The sequence below is a fragment of the Salminus brasiliensis genome, chromosome 22 (genome assembly GCF_030463535.1).
Source record: "Salminus brasiliensis chromosome 22, fSalBra1.hap2, whole genome shotgun sequence".
Taxonomy (NCBI): domain Eukaryota; kingdom Metazoa; phylum Chordata; class Actinopteri; order Characiformes; family Bryconidae; genus Salminus; species Salminus brasiliensis.
The window spans coordinates 14869683-14884873 of record NC_132899.1 but is presented as its reverse complement, the minus strand read 5'-3'; the positions used below and the strand labels follow the sequence as shown (position 1 = coordinate 14884873).

General features: G+C 38.6%; 1 protein-coding gene across 4 annotated transcripts in view; it reads left to right on the top strand.

The window, feature by feature from the left end:
- Nucleotides 1-15191, top strand: part of ccdc57 (coiled-coil domain containing 57) — a 23303-nt gene extending 8112 nt beyond the window's left edge. For 2 of the 4 annotated variants that reach the window (XM_072668065.1, XM_072668064.1), the window contains exons 4-20: nt 852-953; nt 1039-1196; nt 1271-1345; nt 1592-1792; nt 3287-3445; nt 3886-4048; nt 4275-4400; nt 6960-7143; nt 7313-7504; nt 7730-7830; nt 8096-8296; nt 10149-10205; nt 10396-10615; nt 11164-11300; nt 11599-11727; nt 11833-12013; nt 14679-15191. In XM_072668065.1, coding sequence (XP_072524166.1) covers nt 852-953; nt 1039-1196; nt 1271-1345; nt 1592-1792; nt 3287-3445; nt 3886-4048; nt 4275-4400; nt 6960-7143; nt 7313-7504; nt 7730-7830; nt 8096-8296; nt 10149-10205; nt 10396-10615; nt 11164-11300; nt 11599-11727; nt 11833-12013; nt 14679-14863 — 2571 coding nt within the window. In that variant the 3' untranslated portion in view covers nt 14864-15191. The remainder of the gene's footprint in view (nt 1-851; nt 954-1038; nt 1197-1270; nt 1346-1591; nt 1793-3286; nt 3446-3885; nt 4049-4274; nt 4401-6959; nt 7144-7312; nt 7505-7729; nt 7831-8095; nt 8297-10148; nt 10206-10395; nt 10616-11163; nt 11301-11598; nt 11728-11832; nt 12014-14678) is intronic. The other 2 variants (XM_072668066.1, XM_072668063.1) reach the window with 2 other exon arrangements.

The window sequence follows — 15191 nt, the reverse complement described above, 5'->3', positions numbered from 1 at the left end:
AGATTATATACAGAGGAGACTTGCTTCAGGACACTGAAGCAAGTTTGAAACTAAACCTGCTTGAAAGATCAGACTATTAATGTGTTGTCTACTCTGTAGTTGTCCAGCCCACAGAGAGCTGCTTTCCAAGCCATTGTGTGATATTTAAAGTAAGGCATGACTGAGAAGTGCTTCCAACTGGCAGTGCTCCTGGGTTTCTTATCTCTGTTGATTGATTACCAGAGAAATTCTCACGCAAAGCTGATGAAGGATTAGATATTAAGGGGTGTTGTTCGGCCAAATGTGATATACTGTGTTGGTCATATCCAGAATAGGTTTTGTGTTGTTTGCTTTAGTGCTGTTAGCCTTTGACATTTGACTATTGAGCTGGGAAATGCTGAGATGTGATTAACAGCTGTTTTTAACACAATGATGGGGTGGTGCTTTTGTGATTGATCAGAAGTAACTGATCAACAGGTTTGCATATGAAAAGGTAAAAAAATGGCTTTAATACATGTGTTTTTTTCCTTTGTTTGCATGAAAGTGTGTCACATCTGAACTTAAGCCTTCATCATAGTCTTTAATTCATCTTTTATTGAACTATTTACTTCTGAATGATTAAGTTTTCTGAATGATATTTTTGGAGGGCCTTGACTGAATTACACACCCCAAGATGACCAGAGAAAACTAATAATACTAGATTTGAGTCAATTTCATGTCCTTGATTCATATTATACACTCATTTGACTTACCATCTCTCAGTAGTGTATGTTTTCCCTTCAAGACATTTAGAGTAATTTAAAACATACAGCTGCGGTGATAAGAAATAGCGTGTTTCCGCTTACTTTTCATTCTTCTATTATCCATGACAGGAAATGATGGCAGACTTTGACAGTGAGATGAGAAAGCGGGAGCACGAGTTTAATCTGAGACTGGATGAGATGCACAATGTTGTACTGTCTCATGAGCTTCAGGTAAGAGATAATTGTTCTGCTTTGTCTGCTGTTTTGAGGATGTTACACTCAAATGATCAAATTCCTATGATCATTGAATTAACAGGTGAAGCTCCTGAGCAAAGAGCTGGAGGTCCATGCCCAAGCGCACAGCCAGGCTACGGAAGCCCTACAGATGTCTGAGCAGCTCTGTCAGCAAGCTCAGAAAGAGATCCTGCACAGAGACTGGGACCTCAAGAACACAGCTGCAGTCAAAGACTCTAGGTACTTGCATCAACCTTGTTCACACTGCACTGTGTTTGATTTAATAAACTGAGAGACATTCTGCTATTTTTTAGGATAAAAGAGCTTGAGGAGAAACTGACGCAAACGGAAACCAAACATAAAAGAGAAGCAGAAGTCAATAACAGGAAGTAAGACTACTGGTCCACAAAATAAGCACATTCATATGTTCTGGAATACATATTTGATTGAATTACACAGTCATTTTAAAATAGATTCATTGAACAACAACATAAATCAACAAAGTCAGTCATGTAGAGGGCATGAACTGGACTGTGGTAGATACACTATAAATACTTTTGTGCTTCAGGGTGAGCATGATTTGCTGCAATGTAGTGATGAGTAGTGGTGTGCTGTGGTGTTGCTGCTGACTGCAGGCATGCTGAGCTGGAGCGGAAGGCTAGGGAAAGAGAAGCTGCTTTGGGGGCCATGAGGGAAGCCCATTCCTGTGACTTGCTTGAGGAGAGGAAGAAGGCCACAGAGCTCCAGACCCAGCTGGAAATACTGTACCTGGAGCAGGAGAGCAGGGAGAAAGGCCATGAAGACGACCTCCAACACAGAGAGCAGCAGATACAGGAGTGAGACATGGTTGCACATTAAAGATACATGCTTATTTGAAACTGTGCTGAACACAAAAAGTAATAATTTCTTTCAGTAATAATTTCTTTTCAAAAAAAGCAGTTTAATTTCCAAGGCATGGAGAAGAAAACTCAGGGATCACATTTACCAAAGCTTTTCTAAGAAAATCTTAAGAATCCTAAGATGAATACTATGAAGTTCATAAGAAAGTTCTTAAATGCTGTTCTCTAGAAATTCCTAATTATTAAGAAAGTCCTAATTATTTCTTAATTCTTTTCTTTCTAAGATTTTTGTATGGCTTGTTTTCTTATGTAGGCACTTTCCTTTTTGTGCTGCATTTTACATAACAAGATTTAATTTTCTGTTGTTTCCTTAAATCTGTCCAAAATAGAGGAAAACTTTAACTAAGAGAATAGTCGTTTTAAGAACAATGTCCACTTTTCATTGTGATTAATTACATGTTAATTCTAGTAATTAATTATTTGAACTGATTGGCTTAAAGGCTTACCTCCAAAACTCCTAGTCTGATACAAATATGCAGACATTATAAGGTTACAAAATAATAATAAATAATATAATATAATATATATTATGATTTATTTATTATATATCAATATAAATTATATATTAATATAATTATAAAAAATATATATTTCTAAGAATACTTTTAATAATTTTGTTGATGACCACTGACTTAAGGTGAATGGCAGCTATACCGTTGCTAGACCGGGCTCTGTAGGCCCACTGCAATAGGTAACTTTTTCGAAGGGGGCTGGACAACGTTCACAAGAACTGCTTAATTCTGTGCCGAGTCATAATTGCATAAAATCCTGTAATATCGTTCTACCATGGCAGTCCACATGCTTCAGATGCCAGTTCTGTATCCCACAGTCTGTAAAATTCACTTATACCATGAGAGGGAGCTTAAAGCACAATTTATTTTTTCCTACCCTGAATTACACACCTGTTGGTGGGCCTTTTTTCCTTTTGTGAACCCAGCCCCAGATTCTTCGTAAATTCATACTGATGTGGCTGTTTATGGATGTTTGCATGCTGCACAAGGCACTACAATGTCCTGCCATGTAGAATTTAGTTCACATGCTGTGCTTTTGACTCATTTCTTCACGCTGCTTTATTGAAAAGGCTGGTAAACAGCTTCACAATGGCAGTACTGAAGGAGTGTTCAGATGCTGTGGGATGTACTGCAGTGGTAACAGGCGCTTGCTGATAGACTGAAAAGAAGAGTGTGGGCGTCTTTGGGAACAGAAGTGGGAACATGATTTGTAATTTAAGCCACTCTGACACAAAGCCGTGTCTTTTATTTATCCTTTGTTTATCTTTTTCCAGAGATTTGCTCATGACTCTCACAGTACCACAGCACACAATTTTCCATCATTCTGTATCTGTCACATCGTCATAGCATGGGGGCATGAGGTAAAAGGTGACATTACACTTGACTAATTATCATTCAAAGAATCTCTTGTTGACTAAAGGCTCCGCACACAGCTGGAGAAGATGCAGACTGGCTGGGATGCTTACATCACGCAGGTCTCCAAAGAGACGGTTGCCAAGGACACAGAGCTGCTGTCTGTGGGGGAGAGAGAGGCTAAAGCGAGATCAGACCTACAGAAGTGTAAAGAGGACTTGGAGAGGTGAGTGCCAGATGCCACAGGGCAACTTAAAGGTCCTATGGAGTAAGCTTTTTTGGTGGAACACAGATTACTATCAGCATAGGAGATGCATAGGACTCATCAGTGTACAGAACCATGACTACTCAAAGAACCATTTGAATGCTTTGGCTAATTAAAAAGTAGTTATTTGCAACACCAAAAAGTGTTCAATTATTACTACTACGGGTAAAAGAATACTTTTCTGTTTAGTATACTACATAGAGTACTTTTGTTTTCTGTGTGTACTCCAAACCTAGAATTAGAAAATATAAAATAACTTATTATTATAATTATTATTAATATTTGAAACATGTTTTGTGTCTATGCTTCAGCCATGTTATTTGTGACTTAAAAGCATTACATAGACCAGTTGGTTAGCTGTGTAAGTGTGAATGCATGTAAAACTGGTGTCCTGGGGGCAGATATAAGCAGCAGTTGGCCAGTGGGATTCAGAGAGAGCAAGCTCTGGAGGAGAAGCGTGTGCAGCTGGAGCTGGATTGGGAGAGGAGATGTGAGGAAATACGTGCTGAACACTACCTTAAGAGCGAGGAGCTGATCCAGGGTCTTACCCAGGCTAGAGATCAGGTAATGGTCAAATACCACTCATGATAAACAACAAGTATCGAAGTCTGCAAATTCTTGCTGGTCAGTTTTTATTTTGACAGTTTAGCAGTGAATTTGAGGACAACTAAATCCCCACTAAAGTCCCAAGGAGCCTGAAAAAGGTCATGCAAAATAGTTAACCCATGACTGATCCAGAGAGTTATATAAATGGATTTGTGAATGAACAAGCTAGATTATCTGCTTTCAGGTGACTGCTGAACTGAAGGAGAAGGAGCGAGTGCTCCAGGAGACTGTGGCTTTGCTGAAGAGTGTGACCATGGAGCGAGACAAGGCACTGCATGCGGTCAGGTTTTCTTCAAGCACCGTTTGTCAGGTCGGCCTACAAAAATGCATTAAGAAGCATGCACACCTATTTTCCCTTTTCTGTTAATGTTTACACAATGCTATCCGTGCCATCTGTGATTTGTAAATACTAGAGAAAAGATTATCAGAGCATTCAGCTACTGTAAGTTGCACCCGCTCCTGACACAGATGTGCAAATATGTGCACACACACAAACTGTTCTCTGGAGTGATGGAGCTCCATTTAATACTTTTGGGATGAGTTAGGGAGTTTGGGATGAGGTGGGGTAGTGATTATCCAACATTCTGACCTCACGTAATGTTTTTGTCGCTGAATGCAATCAAATTCTTGCATCAATGCTCCAAAATCTAGTAGAAAGCCTTCCCTGGACAGTAGAGACAGTTACTGCAACAAAATCAGGAAAAACTCAATACCCTTGATTTCATATGAGACAATGAATGAGCAGGTGTCCCAATACTTTTGTTCATGTGGAAGCAATAGAAATAGGGAATATCTGTTCATTCAGTCAAATTTAATTTAGTGCTGATAGAGATATGCAACCCTGTCCACAAGAAGGTGTGTTACTACAGCTATTCTTAGTGTTGCCAGCACATTTAGCAGAGGTCAGAGAGAGGCCTGGCCGTTATCATATCCCCTCTCTCAGCTGCTTTATAGGTCATTTATCATGCAATGTTTTAAGGGCCTTTAAATAGCATGTCAGCAAGGGATGTTTTGACACTAACAGAATGTTACTCTGAAAGTTCACGCTGCCTCCTGTGAACGTGTTTAAGGAAAGGTTGTATCTGATAACACAGATTTGCCATTAATTCAGAACAGCTGCATGTGACACGCTGCACTTGTGCATCAGTCACCTTTGTCATACGTTGCCAATCCAAATGTACAGTTTAGCATTTCTTTCGTGTGACCCAGTCATGACCTGAATGTGATCGGTATCTCTCACCTTGCACAGTGCTCCAGTGTATTCATCCACCCCAGCTGAGAGACCATAAACAAGTCTTAGAAAATGCACTTTTCATTCTTACATGGAAGAATCAGCTTCTTCTCTTAGACCCATTCTCTGTATTGTTAGGGACTATGTTTTGAATGTTTATTGGGGCCTTTGTTTGCTGGGATTATATTTGGCTAGCTCAAGTCAGCGCATTATTTAGGAAAACACTTATGCAGGAACAATCTGTTGAAATCTGTGTAATGCACAAAACAGGTTGTTATGTTAATCCACATTAGTGTACTGATGCGTGATATAATAAAATAGTATAATAACAAAACAAACAGTGGCCACATATATTAAAAAGTATAAAGGTGCGAAATGATTCTTGTTTATTGAGTATTCTAAGTAACTTTAATGCACAAATAGTAAGTATGTGATTTTAGTTGGGTAGTAATATTACAAGCCTGTATGCAACCCTGTATTCTCTGTACAGAGGGCTTTTGAATAAAGAAGAACAATAAGCTCTGCCTTTATTGACTGCTTTACTACACTATGACAGAATCATAGAAGCCACATTATATCATAGTTTTAACACTGTAACAAAAACACTGTAATTATCCCTGGGTAGTGCGGCACAACCAGGTCATTGCGTGTCCCTTCTGTGTATTAAATTTGCATTATTCAACTACACTAAGGAAAATACAGTTTGATATTCTAAGGTACATTTCAGTAAAAAAAATGTCCACAGGAGATTCTTTGCAAATCACCAGAAAAGCTTGTAAGATGACCACCTAAGGGTGACATTTTATGTTAAATCAATAATATTCACTTAAAAAGGAAATTAATATATCAGATGTGACATTAGCCTGAAAAAGACAATAAAAAAAAAAAAAAAAAAAAAAAATATATATATATATATATATATATATATATATGTTTTGTGAGTTAAGAAGATATGTTTCGTATAACTGACCATTTGTTTTGTCTAAGAAATTTGCAGTAATGAAAACAACATTTGCACCTGCCCTAAAAAGGCCATTAGGTGTCTCCCTCTATTGGCAGCTTAGGCACACAGCAGTCAGATTCTGCTTTTTTATTAATGTTTTACAGCTGGTTTGGATATACACTAATAAATGCCTGGAAAATCAGAATGACTTTTTCCTCCATTTTTAGTGTGGTGCAGGGGTGGGGCAACAGGGAATGGGAGTCCAGCACAGTTAGCTAATTTCCCTGCTGTAATACACTGCTAAGCCTAGCAATTTACAGATGAGTTGAATCAGGTGTGTTTGGGCAAGAAAAGCACAAAACAGAGCTGCCCACCCCTGGTGTAGTGCGTTTCCACCTGAGGTCTGCATCATCACGCAATAGTGAGCATTCTGAGAAAAGGGTTCATGCTTTGTCCACAGCATGTAGCCAACTATAGCACAGCTATTTCAGTTCTGTCCTATCAGTCATCTTTACGTTTTATAGATTGACCGGAACTAAGCTAACCTTTCCAGCCAGTGAGAACACGCCCAGTTCTAATCAGATGGGACAGACTGTGCAACATCCCACATCTACAGGTTATCAAAACGGTTGTTGTTTGCTAAATCTTATTGTACCACTTAATTGAATTGTCACTGTTGTTTCTTGTACGCTCAGGAAGCTGGCGAGGAGAGCAGCGCTTTCCCTTCAGAGGAGATCCGACGATTGCAGCAGCAGAACAGCAGCCTCAGAGAGGTCATTTCTGAGATGAGAAGACAAATGGAGACTCTTAGCAAAGAGGTTCCCCCAGCTCAGAACACAACCATAACTCATCATCCTGTCCAGGCACCTAGCACCACAGGTAGCCATATTACTCAATTAATACTAATAACACTAAATAATTAATAAATAATTAATACTTCATAATACTAAATCATTTCTAGTCCCATTCTCAAAGCATTACCAGTGAAACAAAAAGCTCTTTAATGACCTCATTATCCTGGTTTGATAGTGTTAATGTATTGTTGCAGCGACCTCAGACTACAGTCAGGCACTGGAGAAAGAAATACAAAACCTAAAGGCTAAATGCAGACGTCTTGAAGCCCAATTAGACGAGGATTCTAAGACAACTAATCCCATTCCTACTGCTGCACTTCAGCTCCCTGTTTCTCCTGACAATGCCTACCTTCAAAACCACATCAGATCCCTCAATGAGACCATAGGTGACATTCACATTTCCCATTTTTACTGTCGTCAAAGTCTGTATTCATTTTAAATAATGGAAATAGTTTAAGTAGTAATGATGTAAAAATTCAGTAATCGTACCTGGTTTCGAGTAAAGAGCTAACTATGCTGTCTAAAGAAATCCCTTTTCTTAAAAACAAGGATGAATTAGACATGACTTGCTTAGGAATTAACAAATTATTCAAGGCAGTCTTTTTTGGCAGGTGGTCTGCGAGCTGAAAAAGTAGCCAGTGCTGCTACTTTGAAGAAACAGGAGGTGAGGCTGGCCCATTTGGAGTCTATGGTGGTTCAGCTCACACAACAGGTACCTGTAAGGACTGCCTGATGCAGCCCATCCTATCTGTATTATTTCAAGAGAATACTAGAACTGTTTTTTTCTGGAATACCATTTTGGCCATTTTAGTAATGTAAAACAAGTGACTGTCTTCTGAGAGGTATGCATGACTACAACTGGTCATGCTCTTACTCTCACACAGTGTGAAAAATGGTGTCTGTCCAGTGTGGAAAAGTGAATACAAAAGATTTTGTTCTCTCCTTCACAGTTATTTCTGTCTTATGTCCTCTCCTAGTGTCACACAAGACAAATGGAAAATGAGGGGCTTCGTGTGGAACTGGCCAATCAGAAGAGAGAGGCAGCAGCTGAAGAGACAAGTCTGAAACAAAAATTAGTGGCTACAGAGATACAGTTGGAAGAGGTGAAAAGAGAAGCAGAGGAATACCAAAAAGGCAGCCTTATTCATAATCTGGAAACCGTAGCCCTGGGCAACCAGGTGAGTATGATATGAATCATTATACATATCAGATACTTATCAAATTTCTTTTAACATAACGTTGGAGTTAGAGTTAACAAATTACTGAGTTGAGTGATGTGGTAAAAAACGTATTTTTATATCTCATATTTACTCAGAGATTAAATGAGAGATTATCAGCATATGTTTAATGATGCAAAAGTGGTCTGCTCTATGCCCTTAAGAAACATAACAGCTGGGCCTACATGAACAATCTCACTTGTTATGATCAGTGTAGCAACAAGTCTGACTACGTCAATAGCAATGATGGCTGACTTGAGTGGTCTGGTAGTTTTTAGGTGCAAAGCAATCCATGAATGTTGCTTGCAATACACTTACTTTCTCACTCCCTGTTTGCCTACCTTATTTAGACACAATTTAAAAGATTCCCAGGAGTTACTATCCTTCCAAAACATCAGGCTAATACAACCATATTTATTAATATCCTTTTAATAAACAAACATAAAAACCTCATAGTGCTAGTGAATAAGGTATGTGAACTCTTGACTTAATGAGCTCAGAATAGCTAATTGGAGTCAGGTGTTTGAATACCTGGAGTCTTCTTAAGTAAATGAGTTTGGAGGTGTGGACTAAAGCTGGTTTAAGTGATAAAAAACACTCACATTTTTGATCACAAGAAGTATATATGTATGTGAGCCATGCCTCACCAGAAAGAGCTTTCAGAGGAACATACGATTTACATAAAGCTGGAAAGGTTACAGCATGATTTCAGTAAGGCAATCAATCAACAAATTGTTATTACTCTAACATCTGTGTTCATGAGTCTACAGTCTATGTACAAGCAGGGTGTCTATGGCAGGACACCACGAAGGAAGACGCTGCTTAATAAAAAGAACATTGCTGCACGCCTGAAGTTTGCAAAAGAGCACATACTTTTTCCACTACTTTTAGTAGTTTTTAAGTCAATACGCTTGACTTGGATGAGGCTCAGGTCACATTTTATGACTAAATTAAATTAATGCAGAAAGCCATAAAATTCCAAAGGTTTTCAAAGGTTTTCAGAACAAGTCACCAACCATGTTAGCTGCATTTGCTCAAGCTTCCATCTTTTTGTGTTTACATCATCATGAAGCTTCTTATGGCTTCCTTTAAGATAGAAGTTGATGCTGAATTCAGCAATCAACTGATGGTCCTTATATAAAAACTTTTCATTTTATATTCATATAATTTTATATTTTACCCAAATACAAAACATATCACCTTAGACAGATTTCTGCCTAATGGCAGATTTGAGAAACTGAATATTGACATTTAAGGTGCCATTAATTTGTTTTTAAATGGGAAGGTGAAGAAATGTAATGGTTACTACATGACGTCTGTAATGTTTATGACTGTCTGATTAAGAAGTCATAAAGTATGAAGTACAGAGATAGAAGTGGCATTGCCATTACAACAAAAAGTTCTGTCTGCAATAAGTTCAGTTGCATCATATTTTATATCACCTCAGCTGTCTATCTTGCTCTCTGAAAATGTACAGCCAAGATTGCTGCAAGAAATAAACGTTTGTCTTTTAAGCAGGACTTTGGAGAGTTTTTTTATTTTTTTATTTTTTGCTCCCCTACAGTCTGGAAGTGTCATTCTTAATGGACAAGTTTCTCTGGACAAGCTTAGAGATCAAAAATCGTCACTGGAAGTAAAAGAAGCCTGTGGACTAATATGAAAAGATTTTACTCAAATATGACTCAGTGTTCCACAGTGTTACACAGTTCTCACCAGCGTTGTCCAGCCCACTTATCCAAGGTTATGTACTGCAGGTAGCAGTGTGTTGAGCCTTGAATAGCAAATAACACTTGAATGTGGTGTCTTTGTGCAGGTGTCTGAATTGAAACTGGATATTGCAAGCAGGAGAGAGCCCATTGTTTTGCAACAGGTACTTCAGGCTAAGTAAAACACGTTGACGTAACTTTTGGAGAGTGGTTGAAATTGTAAATGTTCTGTTGTAAGAAACAATAACGGATGATTTTTTAATCCACTAAACGCCACAGGCATTTGTTTCACTAAACTTTAGTGACAGTATTAAACCTAGGTTTGCTACGCTGTTGTGTTTTTAATTTTTCTAGAGTGAGATGGTAAAGCAGCTTCAGGAGGAGAACATCAATCTGAGGCAGCAACTACTGTTGTATTCGTCTGGCAGAGGGGATGTTGCTGGCAATGCCAATCTGCTTCAGTCCAAACTCAAACAGGCAGCCCACTGGATCTCTCGTCTCAGCCAGGACAAACGGCAGCTCATTGAAATGGGCAACCGACTCCGGGCTCAGCTGGCAGAGGCAGGAGTGGGCAGTGAGTTTTTGTTTAAATACTGATCCCATTGAGTTTATAACTACACATAAAGCCACTATTCCAATCTAAGGGACATGTAGCTTAAATGTTTTATTGGATACATTATAACCATTTTTTGTAAGGGCACGGAGGGGGTCAACACACTGATTTTGTCCTCATTGTGTTAGTCTTCCACCACAGTGAGCTGATCCCTGTTTAATAGAAGGATTAACCAACAATTCCTGTGTCCCTCACTAGAGAACCAAACACCCTCATCCGGAAATCCTAAGCTCTCTGTTTATGTTAATACCTCAAAATTGTTCACATACTCCTGTCTCTTCTGGAAGTAAACATATGATGACTACATGTCTGCAACACCTCACTCTAACCCACATCTTAACATACTGTAGGTTTATGTTTGGGTATGTGCAGCTTTCCCATTGGATGTTGGTGTAAGAAGTTTGTTGATCTAGCGTATCTAGTTGATCTTTTATCTTGGTGTCTTATGTTATTATCCAGCCTACCTTCAAGCACTCTTACTGTCAAGTAATTCTTGTGTCTTTCATCAGAAGGCCAGCATTCTGATACAGCGCCCAAGCCAAGCCTTAGTCTCCTGGAGAAGGAACCCCACAAAGCTGAGTCTGAAACCCAGATGCAGAGTCGCCTGTCAACCTTAGAACAACTTCAGTACAAGCTTACTACTCAGGTGCTCCAGCACAGAAAATCAACCTTAACTGTAACAAGTGTGGCAAATGGTGAAGAGGCCATTCTTTTAGTATAGGCTTGTTGTGTAAAAGAACAGCTTTATACAATTTCTTAACTGATTGAGTCATACTACTGATGCAATGTTGTTATCAGCAAGGCCACTAGAGAGTGCCAAAACAGAGGTTATTGAACCATTTATCTGATACATCATTAGATCCATTACAGGATCCAGTAAACAAATGCTGAAATACAGTAAATTAAGTCAAGGGTAAGGATATGTGGTTTTATTTTACTCTCAGGAGCTCCAGTATGCACAGAGAGATCAGAGCAAGAAAAAACCTATTGTTGTCCGCCCTCACCTTTCTGGCAGCGAGAACGGAGACATACACAGAACAAGCAACCCATGGGACCCTCCAACAAAACTCCAGGTATCGCAGTGAAACCATGGAAAATTAAGTAAAACTTAACACCACACTGTTCCATCCTCACAAAAGGACTACCTTCAGTTTCCCCTCCTTTTTTCTTTCTGCTAGCACTCATTTAGTAAAGAAAACACTCCTCCTTTGCAACCTGAGGGACCTGTACATCTGGCCAGCTCTCCCCAGATCTTGCTGTCGTCCGTGGGCACTGATGAGTCCCTACAGGACGTGTGGCAGATACTAGAGCATGGATTGAGTCCCACAGTGCTCACTCCTAGCGACAGTGACTACAAAGGTGAGACTGTCGATACCTGTCAACATTTCAATATGTATTAGGGGTCCTGACACACCAAGCCAATTTTAAAGAACAAGTCTGCCAAGTCAAGTCTGACTGATGATAAACCCAGTTGTCTCATCTGTGTGCTCAACTGCAGTTAAGACTACAGTAAGACTACATCATTGTCATACTTATGAAACCATTCAGTGATCGCCTGTGCTCCATGAGTGGGGGGGCATTAATATCCTGGAAAAGACCACTCTCATCGCGACAGAAATGTTTAATTATAGGATAAGGGTGATTGTTTAGAATAACTTCATACTGATTTGCAATGGCCCTTGACCATTAAGGGGACAAGTTAGCCCAAACCATGGCAGCGAAAAGCCACCACATTCCCCTACACTAAGGGTCAAGCATTCAAGCATTCAATGCTAACATTGGTCAGTTGATGCCAACAGTGTGGGATACACCTCAAATCGTTAGCCACAGGTGCTCAACCATGGCCAAGTGCTAGATGATGGGGGACAGCTGTCTTGGAGTGTCAGAACCCTAAACATACTATAGTTCTATTAGCATCTGATGAAATTATGTATAACTTGATGCATGTCCTAACACTAATTTTATAATAAGGATTTTTAAGAAATAGGATTACAGCTACAAATTAAGATTTCTATACTTTTCAAAGACTAATACAATAAAAAACCTTTGGATAGGCAGCAATTTTCTATCTTTAAGTTGATTAATAATTAATTTCAATGACTGTGGTAGTTTTGTAGGATCAGAAAATACAAGAAAGAACAAAACCTTTGTCACGGTCGGCAGAAATATATGAATCTTGGCAGTGTAAGCAGCTCCTCAGTACTGTTGGAGACCTGTTAATTTTCTGCCAAACCACTGGCCTATTCTAGAGAGGGTAGAATAAAGTTCTGTTACAAAGACAAAAAAGTGTAATACAGTTAACTAACTGAATTCACTTGGTGTGTGTATATATAAAGAATAACTTAATTCACAGGTGTTAGTCACAGTTAAAATGCCTAGTTGTTGTACTGGTATACAGTTTTGTACATTTACTCTATGTACTGCAGTTTTTCACCTCATCACATTCATTTTAGAGCCCTTAACAGCCCTTAACAGACAAATGACTGCTCAAACAAGTGTGTAAATACAATTCAGACATTTTATGATGGATAACATTAGAACAATAAATAGATTTTTTACTTCTTATAACAATGCCTGAATGTTCCACTTCTCTTGCCAAAAGAGAATGCATCTTTTTGCAATTATTTTTATTTAAAGTTTTTGTTCTTTAAAACAATCACCAACCTTTATAACCATTACACTAAAATTCATATCTAAAGATTTGTACCTTGATTACTTATACCATTCCCTCCTGATCAATCCAGTTGACATAGCAGGTCATATTCCTGTGACCTGTGAGTGTGTTCTACTTTGACTATGTTTCAACACCCTGTCATATCAGTTTCACGATACTGCACCGTGATCAAACGTTTGCATCATCTGTGAGGCTTTGTGCTTGCTTGGCATGAGGTAGGTAGTCTGAATGCTTAACTGCTGACTGATGTCCTGGCCCCTGGGTGTCTAGAATTCAGCCAATCTGCCCCTGCAGTAGAACATCAGGTCAGGCAAATCTGAGACTGTGCAACCACTTTATCAACATATTCCATGCCAAACACTGTACCAGTACCTTCTGACAACCTCCTGAGTTTTTGCTGACTTTCTGAGTGATTGTCTAGTGAACAGTACCTACCTGCATCTGAGCTGGGAGGTGCTTTTTCTCACCAAGCATACTTGACTCAAAATGGCCTCAACAACTGTGTTGGAAAAATCTGTGCTCTTGTCAAAGTGTGATGTCGCACAGCCAGTTGTTTTGATGTAGTGTCTGGTTTTATACATCTGAAGTACTGGCAGACCTACTTCTGAAGTGGAAACTGGAATTATTTTGGGAGAGATATGGACAGAAATGATAAAAGCACAATACCAGCGATGCCATATTAGTGAGTGTGCATTTAGTGCACTTGGCTGGGGTTAATGTATGTAAGATTGAGATGTTTTGGATGCTATGTAATGTGAGTGTGAAGAATTTTAAAGATCTGACAAATTTTCACTTGATGGAAAGGTAATTACCAATTTTAAGGCTCTTAACACTCACAAATGTTCTTTATGGAACTAGAGGTGTTTTTTTTAATGGCAGCGCTCAAAGAACCATTTGAAGTATGTGATGCATTTTGTTGTGATCAACTAAAAGTATATTGAAACAATCAAGATTATATTACCCAGATTATACTAAATCATTGGATATTATTAAATGCATGTAGTCAGGGGCACCATATCTGCAACAGAAGCACTGACAGTACTTTTTTACATGCCTGTCTTTTTTAATGTGAGACTGTAACAGACCTCAAAATTGGGAACTGTAAGCCATATACTGTAGTACATACATACATACATACATACATACATATATGCATGCATGCTTGGTGCCGATCACAATGATGTAAGGTGACTTTCTGTGATGGTTTGGCACATCAATTAGTTGGCAGTAATACACAGGTTCTACTAGCTAAGTGTCTCACAAGTGCTGCACATGACATGAGGTTTATATGACCTTATCATAATGCCCCTGGGTTGCTTTATTATTATTATTAATATTTAATTTGTACAGATGGGATCCCTGCATCAGTTGGAGGTCAACAAAAGGCACATACTGGACTACCAATTAGAGTTCAGGGCTTGAAAGCAGTGGTCCAGGATAGGACGAAACAAGCCAGGACTACATCTGAACCTGTTAAAAAGCTGAGGCCTGCTGGTAAGGTGGTTAAGATTCGAAATTACAATATTAAAGACTGAAAATAAGTACAGACGAAATCTTATACCGCTGTTTAAATCTAGAATTAAAGTCCAGATCATGTTTTTCTTTTTTGAAAAAGTATGTTTAAACCATGCCTTATTAAATGTTTTTATAAAAGTTATTTTTCTGTTTTTTTTCTCATATATATATATATATATATATATATATATATATATTCCCACTTAACTCAGGTTTTAGTCGGCTTAAGTACTAAGTGTTTTCTCAGTTCCTAAAAGAATCTACATAAGGAATGCACAGATAATTAGGAAAGCCAATGTGATCTTTTAATTATACGCATACATTTTTAAGAAAATAATAAAATGCTCT